A 25,004-nucleotide genomic window follows, 5' to 3' on the forward strand; every position below is an offset into this window, starting at 1 on the left:
CTCATGTGTCATTTCTGCTATATAGACTTTTATCAGCTCTTCTTATCAAAGTTGCTTGTCTTTCAGGGGTGACCGTTTGGCATGAGAAGAATATGTGTTAAAATCTAGCTTCTGCACTGACCAGTTGTGTGCCTTAGACTGTACACTTAGCCTCTGAGTCTGTTTCCTTATAAGGATGTTAGGGATCCTATATTAAATAGGATTGTGTCATTGTTTTTGGTTATTGGGAAATAAACATAAGATGATTTTATGTTTATAATATAGTTGTGACATTGATTTACAAAAACTAGAATAGATAACATTTGGTTGTAATCAAATAAAAACATCAGACCTCAGTATAATATACTTTTTTTTCCCCAAGGAAAAACTCCAATTGCATTGGGTTATTCTCTCATAGATAATCCCTATCTTGCAGGTGGGTTATGAGGCTATAATGAAATATTTGTTGACATTTATGCAGTGGATTCAGTAAGGTGCGCAGCTATGAAAAATAACAGGAGGGAACAATCACACTGAATTTTAGGAACAAGTAACCTAACTATGATACTTTTTTACAGGGTGGTTACAAGTTACACATGGCACAGGCCATGTGTACGCACGGTGTCAAAGGCTGCCTGAGTGTGTATTGAGGTTCTCATTCATTCTCTAGGGGAAAATGCCACTTTGACACAGTCACTTGTGTCTGAGAAGGGGATGGTCTGGGCATCAGATGCACAGCATTTTGGAGTCAGGGTTCATGTAAAAGGAAGGTCTTTCAGTGTGGGAATCTGGTTGAGATTGGCAAACTCAGTAACATAATAGATTAGGTCTTGAAGCGAGTCTTGGTAAGTAAACTGTTAAAAAGTGGTAAGTGACTTTTTTGCCCAGGGAAGTAGTCTGTTCGGAAAGAAGAGCTATTTGCCCAGAGGAGCAAGCTGTTCAGTTGATAAATTGGTTTTCAAGCCATTTCCTGAATAAACAGTGTTGTTATTGATTGGTTTGTAGCCTGATCCTCCACAGGGTGACCAATCTTTTCCTAGTTTTTCAGGCATGGAGGTGGTTCTTGGGATGCAGGACTTTCCATTTTAAAACAAGGACACCAAATTACTTAACTATGTGATTTTTAAAAACCAGGCTTATTAATTTTGAGTGCTGACTAAAGGAAAGTAATTTTTCCTTTAAGATACTGTGATGTTTCCCCATCTTATCTTCATGACACCAAAACGTCACATTTATAGATAACCTGAAAAAAAATTAAGTTCTTTCCTTTGCTGGCCTAAAAGAAATAAATTCTTTAAATAAACCATTGTTTTTAAACTTACAAAGTTGCATTTTCTTTCTCTCTTTTTTTTTTTTTTTTTAAGATTTTATTTATTTATTTGACAGACGGAGATCACAAGTAGGCAGAGAAGCAGGCAGAGAGAGAGGAGGAAGCAGGCTCCCCACTGAGCAGAGGCCCGATGCGGGGCTCCATCCCAGGACCCTGGGATCATGACCTGAGCCGAAGGCAGAGGCTTTAACCCACTGAGCCACCCAGGCACCCCTAAATAAACCATTTAAAAGAAAGTATAGAAAGGAAGGAAGGAAAGGGAAAAAAGAACAAAGAAAGTGTGGTTGGCTGAATAATGATTCCCCTGTCCCACCCCACCCCCAAAGATGGTTAGATCCTAATTCCTAGAACCTGTGAATATGTTACCTTATATGGCAGAAGGGACTTGGCAGATGTGATCAAGTTAGGGATTTTGAGATGAGGAAATTACATTTATTATCGATATGGGCCTGATATAGTCACAGAGATCCTTGTAAGTAGGAGGCTGAAGATCAGAGGAAGAAGCAATGTCATCATGCACACGGGTAGAAAAGGCTACGTGATGTGAGATAGAGAAGGAATTTGGTTGCCTCAGGTGAAAAAGGCAAGGAAAGACTCTCCCCTAAATCCTTCAGAAGGAAACAATCCTGTTAATACCTTAATTTTAGCCTCGTAAGATTCATTTTGGATTTCAGACCTCCAGCACCGCAAGAGGATAAATTTGTGTTGTTGTTTTTTTTTAAAAGATTTATTTATTTATTTATTTATTTGATAGAGAGAGTTCACAAGCAGACAGAGAGGCAGGCAGACAGAGAGGAGGAAGCAGGCTCCCTGCTGAGTAGAGAGCCCGATGCGGGGCTCAATCCCAGGACCCTGAGATCATGACCTGAGCCAAAGGCAGTGGCTTAACCCACTGAGCCACCTAGGCGCCCCAAATTTGTGTTGTTTTAAATCACTAAATGTATCGTAATTTGTTACAGCAGCAAAAGGAAACTCGTACAGAGTATCTGGGAAATGAATAGCTTATACCATGCTCCTTGGGTCATTATTTCTAGTTGCTTTTATGAGCAAAGCTTGTCTTACCTAGCAACAGTTGCTAAGTAAATTAACAATTTAATTCTAGAGTCTGGAAGAGAGCCACTGCTTAAATCTTCCCAAATCCAGTGCCCATACCTTATGTGGCAAAGACTTTCAGAACCATTCTTTGCCATTAGGCACATAACCACTACCTAATCATGGCAAATCATTTTATTCTTACCAGCCTCTAACATTGTCCTAAAACCCTGAACCTCTAACAGCTTTCTTAAACTTCTAGCTTTTCTTAAAACTTTTTTTTTCATATCATAAGAGTACTTTAACTGCACATAGTAAAAGACATCTAAAATTTAATTATGATCAGAAATCCGAATTACACAAGCTTTGTTTGCTGTGCTGTTTGTAATAAAATAATTCCACCAGCTCCTTTTGGGGAAACCTTCAAACGGATCCATGAATACAAGCCATTTAAGACCCGCTTTTACACTCACAAAGATATACTGGGTAAGTGAATGCTCTTTTACTTTGTTCTAATATTTGATAGCATTATGTATCATTCTTTCTGCTGTATAGACTTTTACCAGGTCTTCTGAAAGTTGCTTGTCTTACAGGGGTGTCTGTTTGGCACGAGAAGAGTGTAGGTTGAAAACTAGCTTCTCCGCTGACCAGTTGTGTGCCTTAGACAGTACACTTAGCCTCTCAGTCTGTGTTATAGGGATGTTAGGGATCCTATATTAAATAGGGATGTTAATACCTATTTGTAGGTTGGTTATGAGGCTTTGATGAAATATTTGTTGATACATAATAGTACATGGAAGTTCTTTTTGCCCTTGTCCATACTTGGGCACCTTCCTAACACATAGGAGAAGAAATACCTCTAAGTAACACCTTAATAGGTGGTGACACTATAACCTTTACTAGTAGCTGGTGACATAAATGTAGATAACGTGGAAATAACCTGAGACTATTTACTGTCTAAGCAAATCAGATTGTCATCACAGGTTTGCTTCTCTCCTTCTTCCCATCAGAGTTTGCAGTCTGACTTTGAGCCTTAAAATGTTTTCCTAAGGGCTCTCAAAATACTTCTCTGAACCTCTCTTCCTGTAACCTGGTAAACTAGTGATTTGATTTCACTCCTGATCTTTGAAAATATAAGAAGCTAAAGAATGGAGAATCTTTTGAAAACACTATAGTGTAGGGGAGATCAGATATGGAATCATCCTCTATAAATGTCAACACCAAAACTGATTTTAACTTTCAGTACATTAATTATAACGTCTAAAATGATTTAACTTTTTATGCCCAGGCAGTGGATATCCATTCTTAGATGTGTGTTTATAGATTGATTCCTATGCCTTCTGAGATATCTGAATCCAAACATTAAGTAGATAAATTAAATCTAACTAATTAGAAATTAATATTTTATATTCAGTGACCTCTATTTGTGATTGACTATTATAAGTCAAAAGAGTCAAAATTCTCTGTTCTTTTTAAATAAATTCAGGAGCATGTAGAAATGTCTGTATAAATGTTAAATAAATATTGCATAGGTCAGTAGTTCTCAACCATAGCAGTGCACATAGCTTTTATTTGTGTGTGTGTGTTTTAAAGATTTTATTTATTTATTTGACAGAGAGATTGCAAGTAGGCAGAGAGTCAGGCAGAGAGAGACGGGGAAGCAGGCTTCCTGCTGAGCAAAGAACCTGATATGGGGCTCCATCCCAGGACCCTGAGATCATGACCTGAGCCAAAAGCAGAGGCTTAACCCACTGAGTCACCCAGATGCCCCGTGTGTGTGTGTGTGTGTGTGTGTGTGTGTGTGTGTGTGTGTGTGTAAGTAGGCTCTGTACCCAACGTGGCGCCTGACATGGGGTTTGAACTCACAACCCTGAGATCAAGACCTGAGCTGAGATCAAGAGTCAGATGCTTAACTGACTGAGCTACCCTGGTGCCCCAGTTCACACAGCTTTTAAAACATTTGTTTTTACTACAGATATCTTAATACAGAGTCACAGGACTTAATTTAATACAGACCCACTAAATTAGAACCTTCAGAATCAGGCTTCAGCATGTGTTGGTTATTTATTTATTTATTTATTTATTTTAATGATTTTTATTTATTTATTTGACAGAGATCACAAGTAGGCAGAGAGGCAGGCGGGGGGTGGGGGGGGTGGCGGGATGCAGGCTCCCCACTGAGCAGAGAGCCTGACGCAAGGCTCTATCCCAGGACCCTGAGATGATGACCTGAGCTGAAGGCAGAGGCTTAACCCACTGAGCCACCCAAGAGCCCCTTTTTATATTTTTATATTTGTTTTATATTTTAATAGGTTTTCATTTGGAAATTGAGACTCGCAAGTTTTAAAAACAGAACAAAGTTCCCTTGTACTCCTCCAGTTTCTCTCATTGGTATCTTACATAATGCTAGTATATTGTCAAAACCAGGAAATTGGTATTGGAACAATACTGTTAACTTAGGTGCAGACCTTACGTTCATTTTTTTCTTGGTATAGTTTATGAAATTTATCACGTGTAGGCTTATGTAACCATCACCACAATCAGGACAGAGAACTGCTCTGTCACCACAAATAACTCCCTGTGTTACCCCTTAACACACCCTACCCTGAGCCACTGGCAACCACTAATCTGTTCTCCATCACTATAATCTTATCCCTTTGAGAATGTTATATAAATAGAATCATATAGTATGTAAATCTTTGAAATTGACTTTTTTCACTCAGCATTATGCCCTTGAGATCCATCCAAGTTGTTCTCTGTATTAGTAGTCTTCCTTTCCAGGTATTTTTTTTTTAAAGCTATGCAGGAATCCTGTTGTACAATCAGGGTTGAGAACAATTAATATAAAATAATGAAATATACATTAAAAAGTAATAGCCCACAGTTGTATCGCATTTTTATGAAGTTTTAGTACATTGATGGTCCATGCTTAGTCACCTTTCTCCCTAGATCTTTCATTATCATACCTACACAGTGTTGATCCTATGTAGTATATGCCCATCTCTACCATAGTAGTCACTGCCCTATGTGCTTAAATTCACTAATCTAATAGCAAGACTCTTAATGCCATCAGACACGGATTTTCAGCTGCAGGTGACTGAAACACAACTCAAACTGCATAAAAGAAAATTCCTTGACCCTTTAACAGAGAAACCCAAGAAGGATCCAATACCAGGGCTTTCAGTCTATCCACGCTTGTTCTCAATGAGTTGGCCTAATTATTTACTACCAGCCAGACTTATTCCAGCAGCTGGGAAAAGAGTAGAAGTGTCCCAAACTGCTCTAAGTGCCTATTACCTCCAGCTTAGAAATCTCAGAGGAAAAAGCTATGTTCTCCTCACATCCTTACATAAAATCCTAAAGAGGAGCCTGGTTGTCCAGGCTGGAGCGTGTGCCCAACCCTGGGCCAACTGTATGGCCTGGAAGATGGTGACAATATAATGGGTCAAGTAGATTGGCTGCTGGGATTTGCAGTCCCCCCCCGAACAACCTGATGTGAGAGAAGAACATTGTTGAAAGAAATGGGTCCTGTTACCAGAGGGAGAGCAGAGATGTTGGGCAAACACATATGTTCACAATGACTTTGTGAACATAAAGTCACAATGCCTTCTCTGTACTTATTACCAAGCCAGACATCAGGAGAGAGACACGGTAATATAAGATATGTTTTGTAATTTTCAGAAGTTGATCGTCAAGACCCAAACACATGAAAAGTTAATAATTCAGTAAATCTAAGATGTGAGAGTTAAGTGGAATGATAAGAGTTTAGACTGAGGAAAAGATGACGCTGTGTGTGACTTGAGCACTGAGAAGGCTGGTCGCCTGCACGCAGGTCCTGAGCCACATTATGGTCCGCTCTGGCAGGCGAAGAGGGAGCTCAGCTGCAGGTCTAGCTCTGTCCCTAGCTACCTGGTACCATGTCATCCTCTAACCCCTTTGGCTTTTATTTTCTTGTCTAAGTAGAGAGGCTATTATTATGGGAATATTATCATGTGGACTTTAAATGAGATAATTGACCAAGAAGTACTAAACAGCTACCCGCTTACTCACTCCACAATGGAAGCAGCTAAACCATGAAGACCTACACATGAAGAAAGGCCTGCAACAGAGTGAAGAGAGCATTGTGCTACCACTTGTCTGAGGGAGGTAACACCAGCACCCAGATCAGGGCAGAGAGAGGGGAGCAGGATAACTTGCTAATATCACTCTAATAATCTCTCACTGCTCTGCTCTGGGACCACAGAATGTGCTGTTTTCTGCCACTTTACTTCCCCAGTTGCTTATTGTGTGGCCTCAGTGTGAGGAAGGGTACAGACTATCTCCAGACCCAACGATGCTGTGAGCTCCCTCCTCATTAATTAGGGAAAAACCTACCCTTTTCATCGGTATCTTTAAAGAAAAGATCGACATCTAAAAGGTATATCTTTTAGAGAACACTAATAACTAGGTGATAGTGAAAAGGAAAAAACAGCCTGTGGATTCTTGTGATTGTTTTTCTTCAAATACACAGGTATCGGGGCAGATATTCTGAGTAAAGAAGAGCAATTTCAAGAGGCAGCACTCAAAGAACTTATTGCAAAAGCAGAAGCTGACGTATGGGTTCAGGTAAAAGAAGCTGGATATCAACCTAAATGCATGTTTATGGTTCTTTCACTCTCTGGATTTGTCTGAAACCATTGGCAGAACTGACTGAATCCTGGTTATCTGTGGGACCTTGGGCAAGTTCTTCAACTCTGCAGTCTCAGCTTCTTCACATGTAAAAGAGGAACAGTAAGATTCTATAGGATTGTTGATAGAGTTCAATGAAATAATGTTCTGGAACACAGGAGGTGTTTAGTGAGAAGCAGACACCATTAGGAGCTTCCTTCCTTCTGAATTGCCCCTCTGTGTGGATGACTCCTGCTTATTTTAATCTCACTGGATTAAAACATAAAAAACAAATCCTTGTTGATAATTGCTTATTATTGCTTCTATTTGTACGGTGTGTAACACCCCTGACCAAGTGCCTAGTTTTGTCAAATTCTGCATTATGGTCTGCTCTCCTTGCTCCATTCTCTCCAAAGTCCTTGATACCTTGTCCCTGTGACTGCTGAGGGTTGTAGTGGTAATTTGAGTGTGTTGGGACTCACAGTCAGATCCCAGACACTTAACTGAAGCAAAATCTCAATCCTTTAGCCCCTATTTCTTCCAGTCATAGACAGAATAACAACTTCCCAAAGAGAATCTCTGTGAGACCAGGACAAGCCACAGTGCTTGGAACCTTAATTCTCAGTTTCTTTATAACATAGATATCATAACAAAGAGTGTTAGAATTGTCCAGCATCTGTGCCAGCACAAGCTTTGTATTAGAGTACTTTGAAAGTGCAAAATGTTCCAAGTGCAAAGGGTAATATGAATAAAAAGCCTTAGTAGTCATCTCTCTTTATCAATAAGAGTAAAATTCAAATCAGTTGCAACCTGTTACTTATACACCCTAATACAAAGCAATGCTTTTATGAGTAATCTCCAGTTTGCATGTCAGCATATCTAATGATCTAGGCATTCTTTTCAGATAAAATAATAAAACCTCTTTCTGAACGTCTGGTGGAGGTCAGGGATGGTGCTCAGCCTCCTTTCTCTGCAAGTTCTAGCTTTGTGCATCTTTACACTTCTCTGTATTTTCCAGATTTTCTGGAATGAGCACACATTCCTTTGACAGTCAGTCAAGCAAGAAATACAGTGCCAAAGAAAAGACAGCTCAGCAGCTTACAGTAAAGCTCTCTTTAACAATTCACAGAATAGTGATGTTAGCCATCAGCTGGGGGATGTGTTAAGGCATCTTTGGCTGAGGCAGCCAGTTTGCTGTGGGAGATTTGAGATGGGAACAGAACAAGTAATTTGGGGCCCCATCGTGGTTGCTAATTTTCAGTGAACGTTAAAAATTTGTGTTAATGTAAGTTTATACATTATAAATATTAATACATATGGGCTGTTTCTTTCAAAGGCTGATGAACGTCAAAAACAAGCAGTTGAGAAAGCACTTGAGGAAGCAAATAACCAACACAAAATTGATATTCAGATTCTGAAAGAAGCACACCAAAAAGATTTACAGGTTTTTATGATGACTTGTTTGTTGTCTTTTTTAAGGGTACATAGGTTAGTTAAAAGCTTTGGCAAACGAATGAGAGAAAAAACAAAATATGTAAAACCTCGATGGATGTTTCCTGGAGGTTGGATGGGAGACCCAGGATTTTTACAGAAGAGATGCTGAACTCACAGATGAGAGCAGCAGTGATGGATGGGTGTGGGAGAATCCCATGGTCTCTGATGTGATGAATCCAAACTTTTATGGGGTTTCAAGGCCCAAAGGAGCTACCCCGTACTTTACCCACCACATCTCTTGCCCCAGCCCTTCTCTCTCACTGCCCTTTTTTGGGTCCTCAAACCTGAATGCACCACCTCCTTCCCACCTCAGGGTCTTTGCAGAATGTTCTTCCCCCACTTCATGGGATTTAGCTCAAACATGGGATTTAGCTCAAACTTGAGGGAAGTTTTACCTGATCAGCTCTTCCCGGCCACAGTACTGCCTTGACACCTTGTCCCCTTTTACAGCGGTCCTCACCCGTCAACATTGCAGTTAAATAGCCTGCGTGATTACTTCTGCCCCACACACGACAGTAGCCTCCAGTAGGCATGTCTCTCATTCCCACTCTAGCCCAGTGTCTATCACAGAGCCTTGACTTAACAAGTGTTCAAGGTGGGGCCAAACAAAGGAAGTAGGCTATTTTCTTCCTTCTCCCAAGCTCTCTGATTGCCTCCTCTTCCCTCAATTTGCTTTTACTGCAGTGCCTAGAGGGACCCTAAGCTGTTACTGAAGTATTTCCTGCAGCACCAGAGGGCATAAAATGAGGGGTCCTCTTTCTAACCTGGATCTTGTTCAAGCACACAACTGTAGGTAACTGGCCCGCTTTCCAGGCGGAGGTCCAGGAATTCATTATTTAGTTAAGTACCTCAGTTACAAAATCTGATCAAAGAAAAAGGATATAGAACTGTTTTCATATGGCAGCCATGGGAGGGACAGGACAGGATGTGGTGTAGATGCGATGATTTATGGGCAGAGGCTGGAGGGAAGGTGGCAGAAGTCTGGCCCCAGATTCAGCCATAACTTAATAAGAACAGAACTAATAAACAATTCAGGGACTACCAGCCCATTTATTCATTGTTTCGGTAATGAATATCAGATGGGTATTAGATGAGATTAAATAGACTGTCCTTGTCCTCAAGAAATTTGTTGGCAGGAAAAAGAGCTCTGCCCCAGGATCCTCCCTGCTTGGCTCTAGTGGCCGTGGTCCCTGAGAAGTGGGCTGCAGGGGTTCCCCGCCCATTCCCTCTTTTAGCTCAAGACATGAAGAGCATTTAAGCACATCTACATGGACTGCTGCACCACTGGCATCTGCCGGTATGGCTCTAAGTATTTAAATACTTCTCTATCAGTTGATAAATAACGACCCCCGCCCCCAGTCTCCCTGGCTGCTAGGTCAGACTAAGACCTCCCCCAATCCAGCAATGAAGGGGGCAACCCTTTAAAACAGTGGGGGAACTTCAGGCCCCTGCACCAGTGCTGCTGTCAGAGAATATACATTTTGAATATCACTCTTGGCATTAGGCTGTGAAAATACAAGGATGACCAAGCTGTGATGCCAGTTTCAAGGAACTCATGTTGATTGTACCCCATATAGCCTTTGCCTGGAGTTGATACACTTGGTGCTGAAGTAGAATTCCTAAGAAGATGTGAAGGGGAAAAGTTAGAAGGAGGTTGACCTTTCTAAAATATTCGTCTAGGGTTTGGGAATTCACATTTATACTGCCATCTCAGGGACATATTTTCTTTTTTTTTTTTTTAAGATTTTATTTATTTATTTGACAGAGAGAGAGAGATCACAAGTAGGCAGAGAGGCAGGGGGAAGCAGGCTCCCTGCTGAGCAGAGAGCCTGACGTGGGGCTCGATCCCAGGACCCTAAGATCATGACCTGAGCCGAAGGCAGTGGTTCAACCCACTGAGCCACCCAGGTGCCCCAGGACGTATTTTCTTAAAGATTTTATTTATTTATTTGAGAGAGAGAGTGTGTACACACACACAAGTGGGGGTGGGGGAAAGGGAGAGGGAGAAGCAGATTCCCTCCTGAGCAGGAAGCCTGACACAGTACTTGATCCTAGGACTCTGGGATCATGACCTGAGCTGAAGGCAGATGCTTGACCAACTGAGCCATCTGGGCACCCACGGATATATTTTTTTTTAATTTTATTTATTTATTTGACAGACAGAGATCACAAGTAGGCAGAGAAGCAGGCAGAGAGAGAGAGGGAAGCAGGCTCCCTGCTGAGCAGAGAGCCCGATGTGGGGCTTGATCCCAGGACCCTGAGATCATGACCTGAGCCGAAGGCAGAGGCTTAAACCACTGAGCCACCCAGGTACCCCCCACGGATATTTTTAGTGTAACGAAGGAGTGATTTGTCTTTAGAGGGATGCGTAGGATTGTTTCAACTTAGGGTACCCAGACATACACATCATTATTGCTTCTCAAGTGGTGTCTATGAACAACCTATTTTAGAGTCTACTCACCTGGGAGCTTAACACGCAGATTTCCAAGCCCCACCTGACCTACACAGTCAGGGGCTAGGTTTTTAACCAGCAGCCCATCTGATTCTCACATGTATTACAGTTTGAGATCGCCAGTATGAAGAGCAGAAAACCAAGCTATTCTAAAACCAAATACCATTAAATTCAGATACGTAGATCTCACCAGGTATTACTCTCTTATGATATTAGAATTTGGGATGCCTGGGTGGCTCAGTTGGTTAAGTGGCTGCCTTTGGCTCAGGTCATGATCCCAGGGTCCTGGGATCGAGTCCCACATCGGGCTCCTTGCTCAGTAAGGAACCTGCTTCTCCCTCTGCCTCTGCCTGCCACTCTGTCTGCCTATGCTCACTCACTCTGACAAATAAATAAATAAAATCTTAAAAAAAAAAAAAGAATTTGGCGTAAGTCTCGGTGCTTGCTGTTAAACAAAATTTCACGATCTTATCCAATGGACGACGGGTAGGTAGTACTTTGCAAAGACGTTTATATTAACGTTTTCCAAATACAATGATATTGAAAACGAAATGATAACATGGAAGCTAAGGGAAAATTAGAGTAGAAAATATAATGAAGTCAGGAGTGAATTAAAAACTTAAAAGTGTATATATGCATCAGTTCCTGTGTAATTATTACTATTTGGGCCTTGAACTTTCTGGCAGTCAGTGCAAAGAGGAAAGTGCCATGAATCAACATGTCCATTAGGCAAAACCAAATCAGATACTCAGAGAGGCCCAGATATTCCTACTCGTGATAGCTGAGAGAAACTTCTCCTAAGGGAGACATCGTGTCATAAATGTCTGTCACATATCAGCACAGCAAATATGATGGATTTCACAAAGCTGTTTCTTTCTTTCTTTTTTTTTTATTTGTTAGAGAGAGAGCGAGCATGAGCACAGGCAGACAGAGTGGTAGGCAGAGGCAGAGGGAGAAGCAGGCTTCCCGCTGAGCAAGGAGCCCGATGTGGGACTCAATCCCAGGACGCTGGGATCATGACCTGAGCCGAAGGCAGCCGCGTAACCAACTGAGCCACCCAGGCGTCCCTCACGAAGCTGTTTCTTACAATATCTCAATATATGAGCTGATTTATTCAAAATGCATTTCAGTTAAAGTAATTTAACTGGGAGACTTTCCATTGAATATGAACACTGCCAAACAGTCAGTCATTGAATTATTTTTGTAACCTTAAATATATATTCCACATACTTTGTGAGGCAGTAAAATGATTTTGCTTTTAATACATCATTACATAAAAAAGAAGGATTCGTTTAATTCTTTGAATCCCAGTTCAGAACCCAGCCAAAATTAAGGGCTGGAGTGTCATTTTAAAATTCTGTGATTCAAATAGAAATAATTTATGATACTCCTTCATCTATCTAAAACTCAACCATTCAGCAATCTCAATTACTGAGAATATACTTGAAAACCCAGAAATAATTTAAAATATCCCTGAGGAATTTAAATAAAGCCTCCAACTACAAGACAGAAACTCAGGCTTATTACTCATAGCAGAACCTCTCCATTCCCCACTCAAATGTTATTTACACTTACTTGACAGCCTGAACCCAGCAGATGTGGCTGCTCAGTGTCACAAATCCAAAATAGATTAAAACCAGAAATGACAAAAAGGAGCTCACAGACAGCAATGAAAAGAGGGTCCTCAGCACAATAGCATGTGAAGAATAAGAAAAAATTTCAAAAATCAGATATCAGATCTCAAAAAGCAAAGCAGTCTGGGATCATTTCTAACAGAGACAAGTAGCCCAATAACTTGAACAATTACTAAATATAGTATAAAGTATTTAGCTCAATACAATTGTTCTCTTTTATCTACCAGACTGGGTCATCAAGAAGGGTTAAAATATGTTCACTATACTCTTTTTTATGAAGTAAGATAAATGTTAAAGACATTTAGAAGTATTTCCACGTAAAATGTTTTATCATCAAAAAGTTCTAGTCTTCTCAGAGACAAAGCCTTCTGCATATGGAAAACCTAGCTGGCATTTCTAAACAGCCAATGTTTTCTTTAACATTTCTTTGTAAATCCATGAACTGAGGCCACTCTGGAGAGATTCTTAAAATTGTTTTGTTGTTTTATTCCTTTTTTAAAATTGTCTCCCTTGGAGTAGCCAAAGTGGGAGGTTGAAAATGTTCCTTCTCTTGAAAAAACTGAAGTCTTGGGGCACCTGGGTGGCTCAGTTGGTTAAGTGACTACCTCCGGCTCAGGTCATGATCCCAGGGTCCTGGGAGCGGTAGAGCTCTGCATTGGGCTCTTGGCTCAACAGGAAACCTGCTTCTCCCTCTCCCACTCCCCCTGCTTATGTTCCCTCTCTCGCTGTGTCTTTGTCAAATAAATAAATGAAATCTTTAAAAAAAAAAAATCTAACAAATATTTTAATTGTTGAAACACTTTTTTTCTAAAAAGCTAAAGTAGTTACAGTTTCCATTGAGACACAGAATTCAAAAGAAAGAAGAGGGAAAGCAAGCAGACATCCTCACTGTGATTAGAAGATTGTACAGGGTTTCTGGAATGAAAATAAATTGATGAATCTCTTGGAAGACCCTAGCATCACAGCCAGCAATAAAGCAAGAAATTGTCATTGAGAATCCTGTTTCTGTTCCTAGTTCTGTGAAATAACTTCTTTATGCCCTCTCGTTATCCTTAAAATAGAGATAAAAATTTACTTTCAAGTGAAAGTTTGAAAACTCGAGACAGAATTCATTGCTCCTCCTTTCTTGCATTTTTACTAAAACACTCTGCATGATTAAGTTGCTGGTTTCCTCTAGATCTGCATTAGACACGGAGTCCTCAAAGAGGAGGATCCCAGTCTTCTTTTGTTTGTACTATATGGGCCTAGCACAGTGCCTGGCACACAGTGCAGTTAGTAGCCATTTCCAAAATGGTTACAGGGTTTTCCTTGAGAATCTGTTTTTCTTGAGTCCTGGTTTGACTAGTGCTTCCTGTCTTTACTTGGGCAAAGGCATCCACAGGTCCTTCTACTCTGGAACAATGAAGCTCTTGTTCCTGTTCCCTTGGTGAAAGAGAAAGGGCCCCTCAATGCTAATGAGCTAGAATGCTCAGATGGCAAGAGGACCAGCAGACAAGCTTCTGTGAATACAGTAATGGGCAACTGTTAGCTGCTTGACCTTCAGGTTCCCTCGTACCCAGGAGACACTTGGGAGACACAGTAATTATTTCTGTCATCTTCCAGGATTGACTTCCTAAAGGAGAATCATATTATATATCTCTAACATGATATTATAGAATATTTGGACAATCAAAGAAAAAAAGATCTATTTTCCTTTTTGCATATTAGGGAATATTCCAATATTACTTATATAAATATTTATGTTTTATGGTTTGCAACATTTCTGGTATTAACATTGTGTAAATGAAAGTTTACATATTATACACAGTCTTCTATTTATTTATTTATTTATTTGAGAGTGAGAGAAAGCATGAGGGAGAGAGAGAGAGTCTTTGCCCAACGTGGAGCCCAAGGCGGAGCTTGATCTCATGACAAGCGATCATGACCTGAGCTGAAATCAAGAGTTGGACACTTAGCTGACTGAACCACCCAGGCACCCCCGCAGTCTTTTAAATCATCAGTGTTCACAGGAGCACATTCCATCAGGTTGATGAACTATGATTTGAATAACCTTTTAGTGTGCATTTTTAAACATCAAAGCTTTAGGGACACCTGGGTGGCTCAGTCAGTTAAGCATCTGACCCTTGATCTCAGGGTTATAAGTTCAAGCCCCACATTGGGCTCTTGTGGAGCCCACTTAAAACAAAACCAAAAATATATATTTAAAAAAATAAGTAAAAATAAAAATCAAAGCTGTAACATCTCAACCTATTTAACTGTTGCTTAAGGAAATGGCAGCCAAAACCAAGATAGAGGAGCACCAAAACATGGAAGACACACTACAGAGAGAACACTTGGCTGCGGAACAACGCATGGTGCATAGAATCCAGAGGATTATGATGGAGTGCCACAGGGAGAAGGTCCAGGCTGTGGAGAAGGCTAGGGCTGAAGAGAGACAGATGGCCCAAGAAGCAATGCAGGCCCAGAAAAGGTATTCCAGAGAACACATTTGCAAATCAGTATCTTACTCCGGCCAAAACAGCTCGGAGCAAGGGCTATAAGGTTGAGGCACATAGGTGGATATTTCCTAGGTTCTGTGTTTTTACATTTTTATTATGGAGTATTTCAAACATAGAGAACAATATGTAATATATTGTAAAATGTGTTTGCGTATGTGTGTGTGTGTAGTTTAAAGAAAAATAGCATGAATATTCAAGGACATACCACTCCTCTGAAGAGACTGAAAATTGCAAACACTTCTGGCGCTCCCATGTGTTCTTCCTCAATCACATTTCCTTCCTCTCACCCCACTCAAGAGATAACTACCATCCTAAATAATGTGCTTTGCATTCTGTATCTCCAGTTTTAAGAGGCTGAGGAGAGGAATCAAGAAATATTTCCCCATAAACACATAAAAGTCAATCTTTACATTTGTTAGCTGATATCATATGCCAGCATGTATTGTGTTACTTTTGGTCTTTTCCTTACTACACAAGTAATACATGCTGTAAATGGAATTGACACTTGGAAATATATAGGGCAAAACATGCTAAGTCCTGACTCACTGCTTAACTACCCTCCCTGTCTCCCAGAGACATTCATTTTAAATAATGGGGCCCAGGTCTTTCTGTGCCCTTTTGACGTTACATCTTTATATTTGTACATAATCAGAAATAATTTCTACATAAATCAGATCACTTTTTTTTAAAGAATACCAAAGTAACCATTTTTATATGTGCAACGAACATTTAATGGAATTGGCCACTTTCAACAGAACAGCAGTCAGGATCCCTAGTGATTATTGGGACCAAGAGAAAAACCACAGTTTGCAGCTACTAAGTGACCTGCCTAAGATCATGCAGCTTCAGCAACATAACCAAGACCGAAATCTCTGTGTTTGGCCTTGTATTCTAGGACTTGTCTGTTTTGCTTTGCTCTTTGACTTAAGGAACAAATCTATCTGTGATTAATGGGTAAAATCTTTGTTAGAACTGTTTAGAATAGGACCAAAGGTCAAATCCTATAGAATGTTTATTTTGCAGATAAATAAGAGTGAAGGCTGCAGCAGTGACTGTTTCAGTGGTACCTTCCTTCATGCACAGGCTATAAATCATTGTTGAGATGGAAAACGAAGGTGAAAGAGGATTCTGGGAGAAAGTTAGAGAAGGTGGTGGTGCCCAAATGAGTTGTGGTCCAGTGCAGTGAAAGATTGTATCCTCCTCTCCCTTCTCCCCACCCTCCATCTGCAGGAACTCTGTCTCTCCTGTAAAAGGTCTATTCCTCCTGGGTCTACTCCTCACACACCTGCAGTGTCTGCTCCTTCCACTCTGCTGCTTTCACCATCGTACCCCTACCACCCCCGCCCTGCCAACCTCTGGCCCTTTCCTCTGTGAGGGCTGAATAGAAGATTTTCGATGGCTGCCTTTTATTAAATAAGTTGACTAAAATTAGGGAATGGCCATGTCTGTTGTTTAAGAATATCCAACTAGAATGTCCATTTTTTCCATTGATGTATTCCAATTGCCTGGAAGAGAGCCTGGCACATGCTATGCATGCATTAACTATTTATTAAACAAAGCTTCGAATTTGTTCCAATTAGCTGAACCCACTCTGCAGCACATCAGATCTTATTTCTAGACATTGCTGGACTCCAGTGTTCTTTAGAGCATTTGCAGAAATGAATATATGGAGAAGGACCACTGTTTAGAATTTGACTGTAGATCTTTTATTTGACTATAAACTTCCACTGAAGAATTAAGGATTCAGAATATTTACATATTATGATAAATATGCTAAATTCACAGAAAACTTTTTTGTGGACTGTGGTGATTATCAAGGAAGGAAGGAAAGAAGGAAGGAAGGAGAGGGGAGGGAGAGAAGAGAGCAAGCAGGCAAGTTTTGCTTAGAAAGGTTCTAAGTGTTTTCTAGCCCAGGACAAAGGCATGAATGAAGTGACTGCTCAGGAATTTTTGTGTTCATGTCTATAATTGCTAATGATAGCTACCCTTAGTTAACATGCAGCACATGCAAGGCCCTTTGTGTGCTTCTCACTGAATTCTCATATCCCTTCCCAAGGCATTCTGTCATCCTCTATATCTTCAGATGAAGTCCTGAGTCTTAAGAGAGTGAGTGAGCAACCTGCCAAATGTCGATAGAGATGAAGTGACGGGGCCCGTTGTGAACCCTGGTCTATCCCATACCAAAGTTTATGACCTTCCATTACACTGCCCTGCTCATTTCACCAGAGCTCATAAAGTGCCTTCTATGGATGTGGTCCTGAGTTCTGCTGCAAGGAAATAAGGGTGTTTCCTCAAAATGTGTAGTGACTAAAGCATGGCTACCCCATAGACCAAGGCTAGATGGATGGGTAGAAAGAACACATAAATGTTGGGAAAGTCCTGAAAAGATCAAGTGTGTTGGCTACGTGGTAAGCTAGGTTTGTTGGAGGCAGTTAGTCTTGGGTTGGGCCTTAGAAAGGGGAAGGAGATCCCATTTTTGAAAGACTGGGAAGAGTAAGAGCAGCACCAACAAACATGTAGAGGGAAGGTAGGTAGTGTAATGAGGCAGAACCAAGGGAAGGTTAAGAATAACCCTGAGATATAGATGTGCCACTAAGGGGTGGCCTCTGGAGATGTCCCCCCACTAAACCTATGCAATGCCTGTCACCTCAGGTTGGGGATATCACTAGTCCTCCTGCAAGACCAGGGTGCAGTAAGTTCCCAGGTGGAAAGTTAGAATATATTTTCCTCCAAACACGTGGTTATAACTGATTAAAATAGTGCTAACAGTGCTATAGTTCAAGTGAAAAAATGGGTTAATAGTTTGTTGTGGGTTCATCAGGCAAATGTTCAGTATCACTCTAAATACTTGATGTACAAATGAATTTTGGGAACAAATCCCTTTATAATTTAGGAATTGAAGAAATGAAGAAATGAAACATTGGTCTTTATTGTCTTAAGAACCAAGACTTTTACTGATGGACATAGAGAGGAGATTGAAAAGTGTGCTTTTAGCAACATATAGGGAAAATGAAAACTTCACTTAATAGGTAGAAGGGAAGGAACAGCCTGATATTATTCTTTAAACCTGTGAGCAATATATCTTGTACCATTTCAATAACCTCCCAAACACACAGAGAGAAAGCTAAGAGAGTCCCTAAATAGAGCAAAGCACAAGTCAGCTGCTAGTATGGTTTTTCCCATGCTTTATTTTTCCCTCAAGAGTCTAATGAGGTTGGATTATTATATATTAGATTCTATTTTTATTTAGTAATCTAGTTTTCTTCTCTGAGAACCTATTTTATAAAATATCAGTCTGAATCCTATAGATATATATGAACACACACTAAAATTATTCAATTTCTAGCCAGCACTGCATGTAAATACTGTGTGTCATTTTGAATCCCAAGATTAGAGCCTCATAAAGTGAGAGAAGGCAGATAGACCTCACCACTTAGAGAAAGAAGGATAAACGTTCATGTCATGTCAGGAGGGTCATTGGAGGTCATCCAGTTGAACCTGCCATTCCTTCTGCTGGATGCCTACCAGGCACTGGTGAGCCTCCTGATTCCTTTTGTCCCAGGAATTTTACAGTTGGTTGAAGTGGTTGATTAAAATGCTGAATGCCTTACTTGTCATGTGCTTCCTAATGTGGAACCAGAATGTGCTGGGTCTCATCCTCACATCCACACTTGGCTTCTAACTCTGCCTCTCCCCAGTGCACAATGATCCTCCAGATATTTCAGAAGAGAGAAAGACTGTCCAAGCATTCGTTTGGAGGAGAAAAGAAAAAAAAACAAAGAGTACTAAGCCAGTTCCTTTACTCCTTTCCCATATAATATGATTTCTAGGCCCTCTTTTGAGAAAAAAAAATGCTGTGGGTAATTTGTATAAATCAAAAAATATTTTAGATAAACCACAAGAATTGACTTTTTATGATGAATAGTTTACTTGTGCTAAGAAACCTTTTTAAGCATGAATTATTTCAAGCTTTAATAATGCTCTAATTTAGCTGTTTTTAAATTAATTGTTTGGCATAAAATATGTTTTGGGGAGAACTACATCTATACTACCCATTCTTTCACTCATTTATTGGTTACCTGTTGTATACACACCAGACACCATGCCAGACGGGGAAATAGGAAGCTGAATGGGTGCTCCAGACCATCTCTCCATGCCCTGCACCCACTTTCCTCCTGGCTTCAATCCCATGATTTCAAGGAAATTATCAGAATTAAGATCAGAGATACTCTGACCTTAAACCAAAAGGAGTGAATCCCATTGGATCAGAAATTCAAGCTCTGACATAAGCTGAGAGAAGTTGGAAAGGACATTTCAAAAAATACCAGATCGTTTTAGTGAGAAGAGATCTCTAGAGCAAGGTGTTTTAGGCCAGGGTGGCGGTGGTGGGGTGGGGTGGGGTGAGGTGGGTACTACAGAGGGTGGGAGCTGGAGTCATCTAAGATGCACTTTATTTGAGCAGTTTTACCTAGGACCAGCTCTGGTGGCGCCTTCTAGTTGGCCCCATAGATGAATACATCCTTTGTGTGGGCCGGGAGAAAACCAGGCAAAGCCAGCAGGAAGCTCACACCTGCATGGGACAGAGCTGTGGTTCCTGAGAAGGAGTACCACTTCCTCTGTGGAGATTTGAACCTGGCTCAAGGAAGCATCCTACCAGTTCTTCCTAATCAAAGCCCCAGGGTCCCTAGTTGCCACCTTTATATAGCATCTCCAAAATCCTGAAGATTCTATGAAACATCAGACTAAATCATCAGAGTGTGTGTAGAGGCTCCCTCCTGGCTCTGGCCACAGTGTGACTTCTTTTGATGGCACCTCCATTCTCCTGTGATCCAGGCTAAGAATCAGGAAGTTTGTCTGGATTTTTATTCTTTCTGCCTCCCCTGTATCCTTGCCAACACAAACTCTGGCACTTATGGCTTTGTAATATTTCTTGGACTTATCCTCTTCTCTCCCTCTTCCTGCCCCTTTCTTTTTTATCATTAATTCAGACCCTAATTATTGCACACCCAGTATGTTGCAAAATATAATACCAGTTCATCTCTCTACTTCACCCCATTACTTTTCAGTTTAAACACTATTACCAGAATAATAATTCTAAAATGTTACTTTCCTTGTTTTGTCCTCCTGATAAAAAATTTATAATTCTCTCTCACACTATTGCAGCAGGTCATGGTTAAGGGCAGGAGCTCTCCCACTTGCTCAGATATGTCACTGAACAATAACTAACTCTCCTTAAGCCTCAATTTCCTCCCCTCTTACATGGGAATAATTAGAGATAATAAATAAAAATTGTACAATCTTCAGTTATTATGAAAATTAAGAGATGTAATAGATGTCAAATGCTTAACACAGTCCCTTGGACACAGTACAATTCAGTAAATATTAACCCTTGTTATTAATCATAGATGTAGCCTAACTGGTGAGAAAAGGGAGGAGAGAAATAGTGCATAGCAGCCACAAAGGCTGAGAACAACTGATATTTACCTCACGATTGGGGAAGTCTGTCACATTTGAAAGTCAAGTTGAAAGAATCAGAGACAATGAGAGAATTGTATCTTGGAGGTTAGAAGTTAGGAGATGGGGAAGGTGCTAAGTCTTGGGAAGATTGTATTAGACTCAGAGGCAGAGGGTGAGGATTTTCAGGAACAATCATACATATTTGAATCAACATTTGTAAGTTATTTTATTCTCAAATCTTGGGAGGTTCTTCTGAAACTAGGTTAAGCAGAGATGTCCACCAAAAGTGCATGCAATGGCTAAAAGCTTTTGACCTGGACTTAGACTGCCTGGGTTGCTCATTTTGCCCCTTGTACTGATTAAGTGAAATAGGACAAGTGAGCCTCAGTCTCCTCATCAGTAAAACAGGCGGAATCATAGACCCACCTCATGGACTCGTTTTGAGGAAACGAGCTAATTAATGTATGCATGGGTTGCTTATCCGCTTACTTGCCTGGGACATGGTAAGAATTCAACACAGTTGGCTGCTATGAATTACATATAGTTGCATACATTACAACCAGAGGCCTGTGAACTCATTAGTGGTGGTTCTCCAAGAGTGGTCCAGAATGCTCAGTGTCCCTGAGACCCTATCAGGGGGTCCCTGAGGTCAAAGCTATTTTCTTAATAATACAAAGATATTATTTGCCTTTTCACTCTCATTAGCTCATGAGTACAGAATGGCATTTTCCAGGATTTTATGACATGTGATGTAACAACAGATTGAAACAATATGAAAAATCCATCTTTTTTTCTATTAAGCCAGACAAGCAGAGTTTTGCAAAAAATATGAAATTATGCCACTTTTCTTAATTTTGGTGAGAAATACACTTTGGAAAGTGTATTTTTCATAAAAAGGTAAATTAATTACATTTAACATTTAATAGATCTAATCATATCTTACATAAATGTGTAAATATTTTTTAATGTCTCACTTTTAATTCTAATACTGTCAGTTTTGCCAGGTATCACCCATACAAACAAAAGTTGTTTGGGTTTCTTGGTCATTTTAAGAGTGGAAAGGTTTTGAGACCAAAAGGTCTGAGGTGGCTATCATAGAGAATTGTTCAGATAAAACTGTGAGTATAGTTTCCTCCCCTTTGGCTAAAGGGAAGTAGCTGGATTGATAGAAATACTTTCTCTAGTGGTTTGGAACTCTGACCCAATTTCTTCATTTTTAATCACATTGCATTCATGTTTTTCTGGCCACAAAGGACTCAGGTCCCTAAAATTACCATCAGACACTAGGCTAGTAGGCCTCACCCTAGTCCGCGGCAGGGAAGACAGTGGGCGATCTCCCTTCGTAAAAAAGGATTTTGGATTGCTAACAGCTAGTGTAATCCAAAAGCTCATCGCTACCAACCTGTCTCAGACTGATGGCTCATCTGAACACTGCCACAATTTCTCATACATCTGAAGCAAAAGACAACGTTGCTTTGTTTTTAGTGGTTAACCCATCTAACTTCTAAATCCCTATCTTTTCTAGAAAAGCCATGGAGGAAATTTTGAATACTGGTATAACAGCTATAAAGGATCAGAGCAAGAGTTTGAACCAAATGATAAAAGAAAAAGAACATGAGATGAACGTGTACTATTGCATGGCTCAGAGACAGAAGCAAGAAGAGGTCCAGGAAGTGCTTCAAGAAGCAGAGAAGACACATAAGACCACGCTTGGAAATGTGATGGATAAACTCGTTGACACTCAGGGGGAGCTGCTGTCCATGGAGAAACAACTAGGCATTATGACAAACTGGAAAGATTTCCTGGAGGAGGAATTACAGGAAACAAGGGAAGCATTTCAAAAATACATCAATTATACATTTCCTAAGCTTTCACCAGGACATGCAGATTTTATTCTACCAGAAAGAAAGAAAACACCTTCCAGTCTTGTTATTCAGGAGAATGAAACAACTCCCGATTAGAAGTCTTTGACTGAAATTTCACTACAAAAGTCAATGCTCCAAAGACTAAATAAATCAACTAAAAAACCACTTATTGATCCCTAGTTATATGCAGGGTACCATTGGGCTGCTGGCATTTTGATGGAAAACCAAAATACTCAAAAAGCACATGCCAGGCTACATTGAGTTCTAAGTCTTTTTGAGGAGAGAAAACAGTGAGAGGGATCAAAACTAATTAGAAGGGGGAAAGTTTCTTGGAAGAAGTCCAAACAAATTTCTGTAATTGGCTTTATTCTTGCCTACATCAGACATGTAGCTATTTTAGTGTTTGTTGCAGTTAAAAACAAAGGGATATGTTTTTAGATTGTTCCTATTGTGGAGAGGTGTGCTAATTTCCAGTAAAGACCGTTATTTGGTGAAGTGCAATAGCATTGTAGGAAAAAAAGCAATTTCCTTCAAATTCAATAGGATAAAATTTAAATTCTGGGAACCCTATGCAAGCTAATTCAGAGAGGGCTGGCACGCTGAACATGGTACACAAGAGGACTTAACTCATTTTCACAGCAGTGTGTGAAAGGTACAAACCAGTAACGCAGTCACAGATAGGTTAAGTCACTTTCTCAAAGTCACACAGCTTGTAATGATCACAACCAGAGAGCATGGGTCTTGAGTCCACTCTTTTAGTCATTATTTTGTTCAGCCTGAACATCAAGGCCTTCATGCCTCATTGGTACTCTGCAAGTGTGTGTCTGGGTGTATTCTATGATGAGGACAAGAACGTGGTGTGTTCTCTCTGTCTGGCATCATTTTTGTATCCTGAAAGTCGAAGGATCTTATACCTGATTGTGGTATCTGAGTTATTGGAGTCACCCACCAGATTCAAATCTGAGTGCATACCATAAGGGAACAGAAGGAAACTGTCTTCTGAAGGGATTCACTTTTCGACCACAGTTCAGCATGACAACTTTGGCATCAGTGACATAGTGAGTAACATGAAAAGAAAGCCAACAATGTATTTTTGGTTTGAAAAAAGGAACCTATCTTCTCAGTCTTCAGATTGGAAGACATTAAATTAGCTGAGTTTTTAGTATTTTCCTCGTCAATATTGCTGTCCCTTCTCCTACCCCAATCCCAAACAACAGCTTCCTTAGAGTTTTAAAAGCAATTTGGACCCACCAGAGAACTTACCTCTCCACTCCCGAAAGTGTTAATCATCCTCCTGTCATAGGAGTAATTACAGGGGATCCTATCAGGACAGACTGTCTGATCCCAGGCCCCCATTTACCACTTACTTTAGAGTCTGGAGTCAGCACCAACCACGGCAGGAGGCTCTTCTTTCACTTCCCTTGTTCTCACTCAGCTTTACCTCTCCCAGAGTCACACTGGGGGAACATCATCTTTGCTCTTCCCTAAATCTTTCACCTGATTTGATCAGCTCAACCCCTAGTTCTTCCAGGTTTGAATGTTTCCCAGATAATATAGCCCTGAGAATTAGAGTTCAAGTGGTTGCATAATTTCCCCTGAAAAGAAGGAAAGGCTGATGGCAGACTAAAAATGAGATGTAACTCATATTTCCAGTGCCACATTCAGTGGGACCCCTCAGTAGTCTCTTGTTTCTATGACACTGATAAGGATGATCCTGATGGATTAAAAAATGACACAATGGAAAATATAGCAATAGCCATTTCTGAGCATGCCCTATGCACCAGACAGCGCACTAGGCTCCTTACTTAACATTGTCTTATTGAAATCTCACAGCATCTCTGTTAGATACCTATGAGGACCCCAATTTTGAAAATGAGGAGCCTGTGACTCAGAGAAGCAAAGTCACTTGCTGAAGATCACAGAATTGTTTGACCGCAAGCCCATGTGTTTTTCACAATTACAGCACATCAGCCTAATTTAGTGCCTGTGGAAACACTAAGTAGCCACCAGTCATGCATTGCTTTCAAAATACATTGAATTGTAGCAGGGAAATTCTGAATTATTGTGCAGAACCCTGACTGTTCCAGTGGCCATGCTTGGGAGCCAAGAGTGAAGGGGAGCAGAACTGGACAACTTTCCCCAAACATGCTCAATGAGCTTTCCTAGATAACTAAGCCCCAAGGGTGAATATATGGAGGGGCATACTCCCTCCCACCATTCCAAAGTCAAGAAGGACAGATTCCCCTTAGGGTTCTGGACAGAGATCAATTGCCTGTAGCTCAAAGGTGAGACTCTACAAGTCAAGTGAAAATTAGAAGTGAGATATGTTTTTGAAATCTCAGTGGGAGCCTTACTCCAAGGTTTTCTAGGGAAACTTGATTGAGACTAAATTGGGTTATTTTCAAAAAGAAAGATTCTTTGAGTGAACCAATTTTTTTTTTTTTTTTAGCATAACTTAACTTGAGAACACTTAACTCTCCTGGTATCATTTACTTCAAGTACAATCCCTAAAGAGACCATTACAGACCTCAGATACTAAGCCCCATGTGAGTTATTGAAATTGTAAAAGTGTTGGAGAATTCTTTTAAGGAGAAATTAAAGAGTGCATTTTTCTTA

The 25,004-nt window shown here is 40.4% G+C and overlaps 1 protein-coding gene across 2 annotated transcripts; it reads left to right on the forward strand.

Annotated features, from left to right (window-relative positions):
• Positions 1-2,233: 2,233 nt before the first annotated feature.
• C6H6orf163 (chromosome 6 C6orf163 homolog) lies at positions 2,234-25,004 on the forward strand. 2 transcript variants are annotated; one of them, XM_047733816.1, is made up of 5 exons: positions 2,234-2,827; positions 6,852-6,946; positions 8,325-8,432; positions 14,836-15,038; positions 22,049-25,004. In XM_047733816.1, the coding sequence occupies exons 1-5, from the start codon at positions 2,680-2,682 to the stop codon at positions 22,482-22,484; spliced, it is 990 nt and encodes a 329-aa protein (XP_047589772.1). In that variant the 5' UTR covers positions 2,234-2,679; the 3' UTR covers positions 22,485-25,004. The 2 variants fall into 2 exon arrangements, with proteins under 2 accessions (XP_047589772.1, XP_047589773.1); XM_047733817.1 differs by lacking the exon at positions 8,325-8,432.

This window comes from Lutra lutra, chromosome 6 (assembly GCF_902655055.1).
Source record: "Lutra lutra chromosome 6, mLutLut1.2, whole genome shotgun sequence".
NCBI classification, from domain to species: Eukaryota; Metazoa; Chordata; class Mammalia; order Carnivora; family Mustelidae; genus Lutra; species Lutra lutra.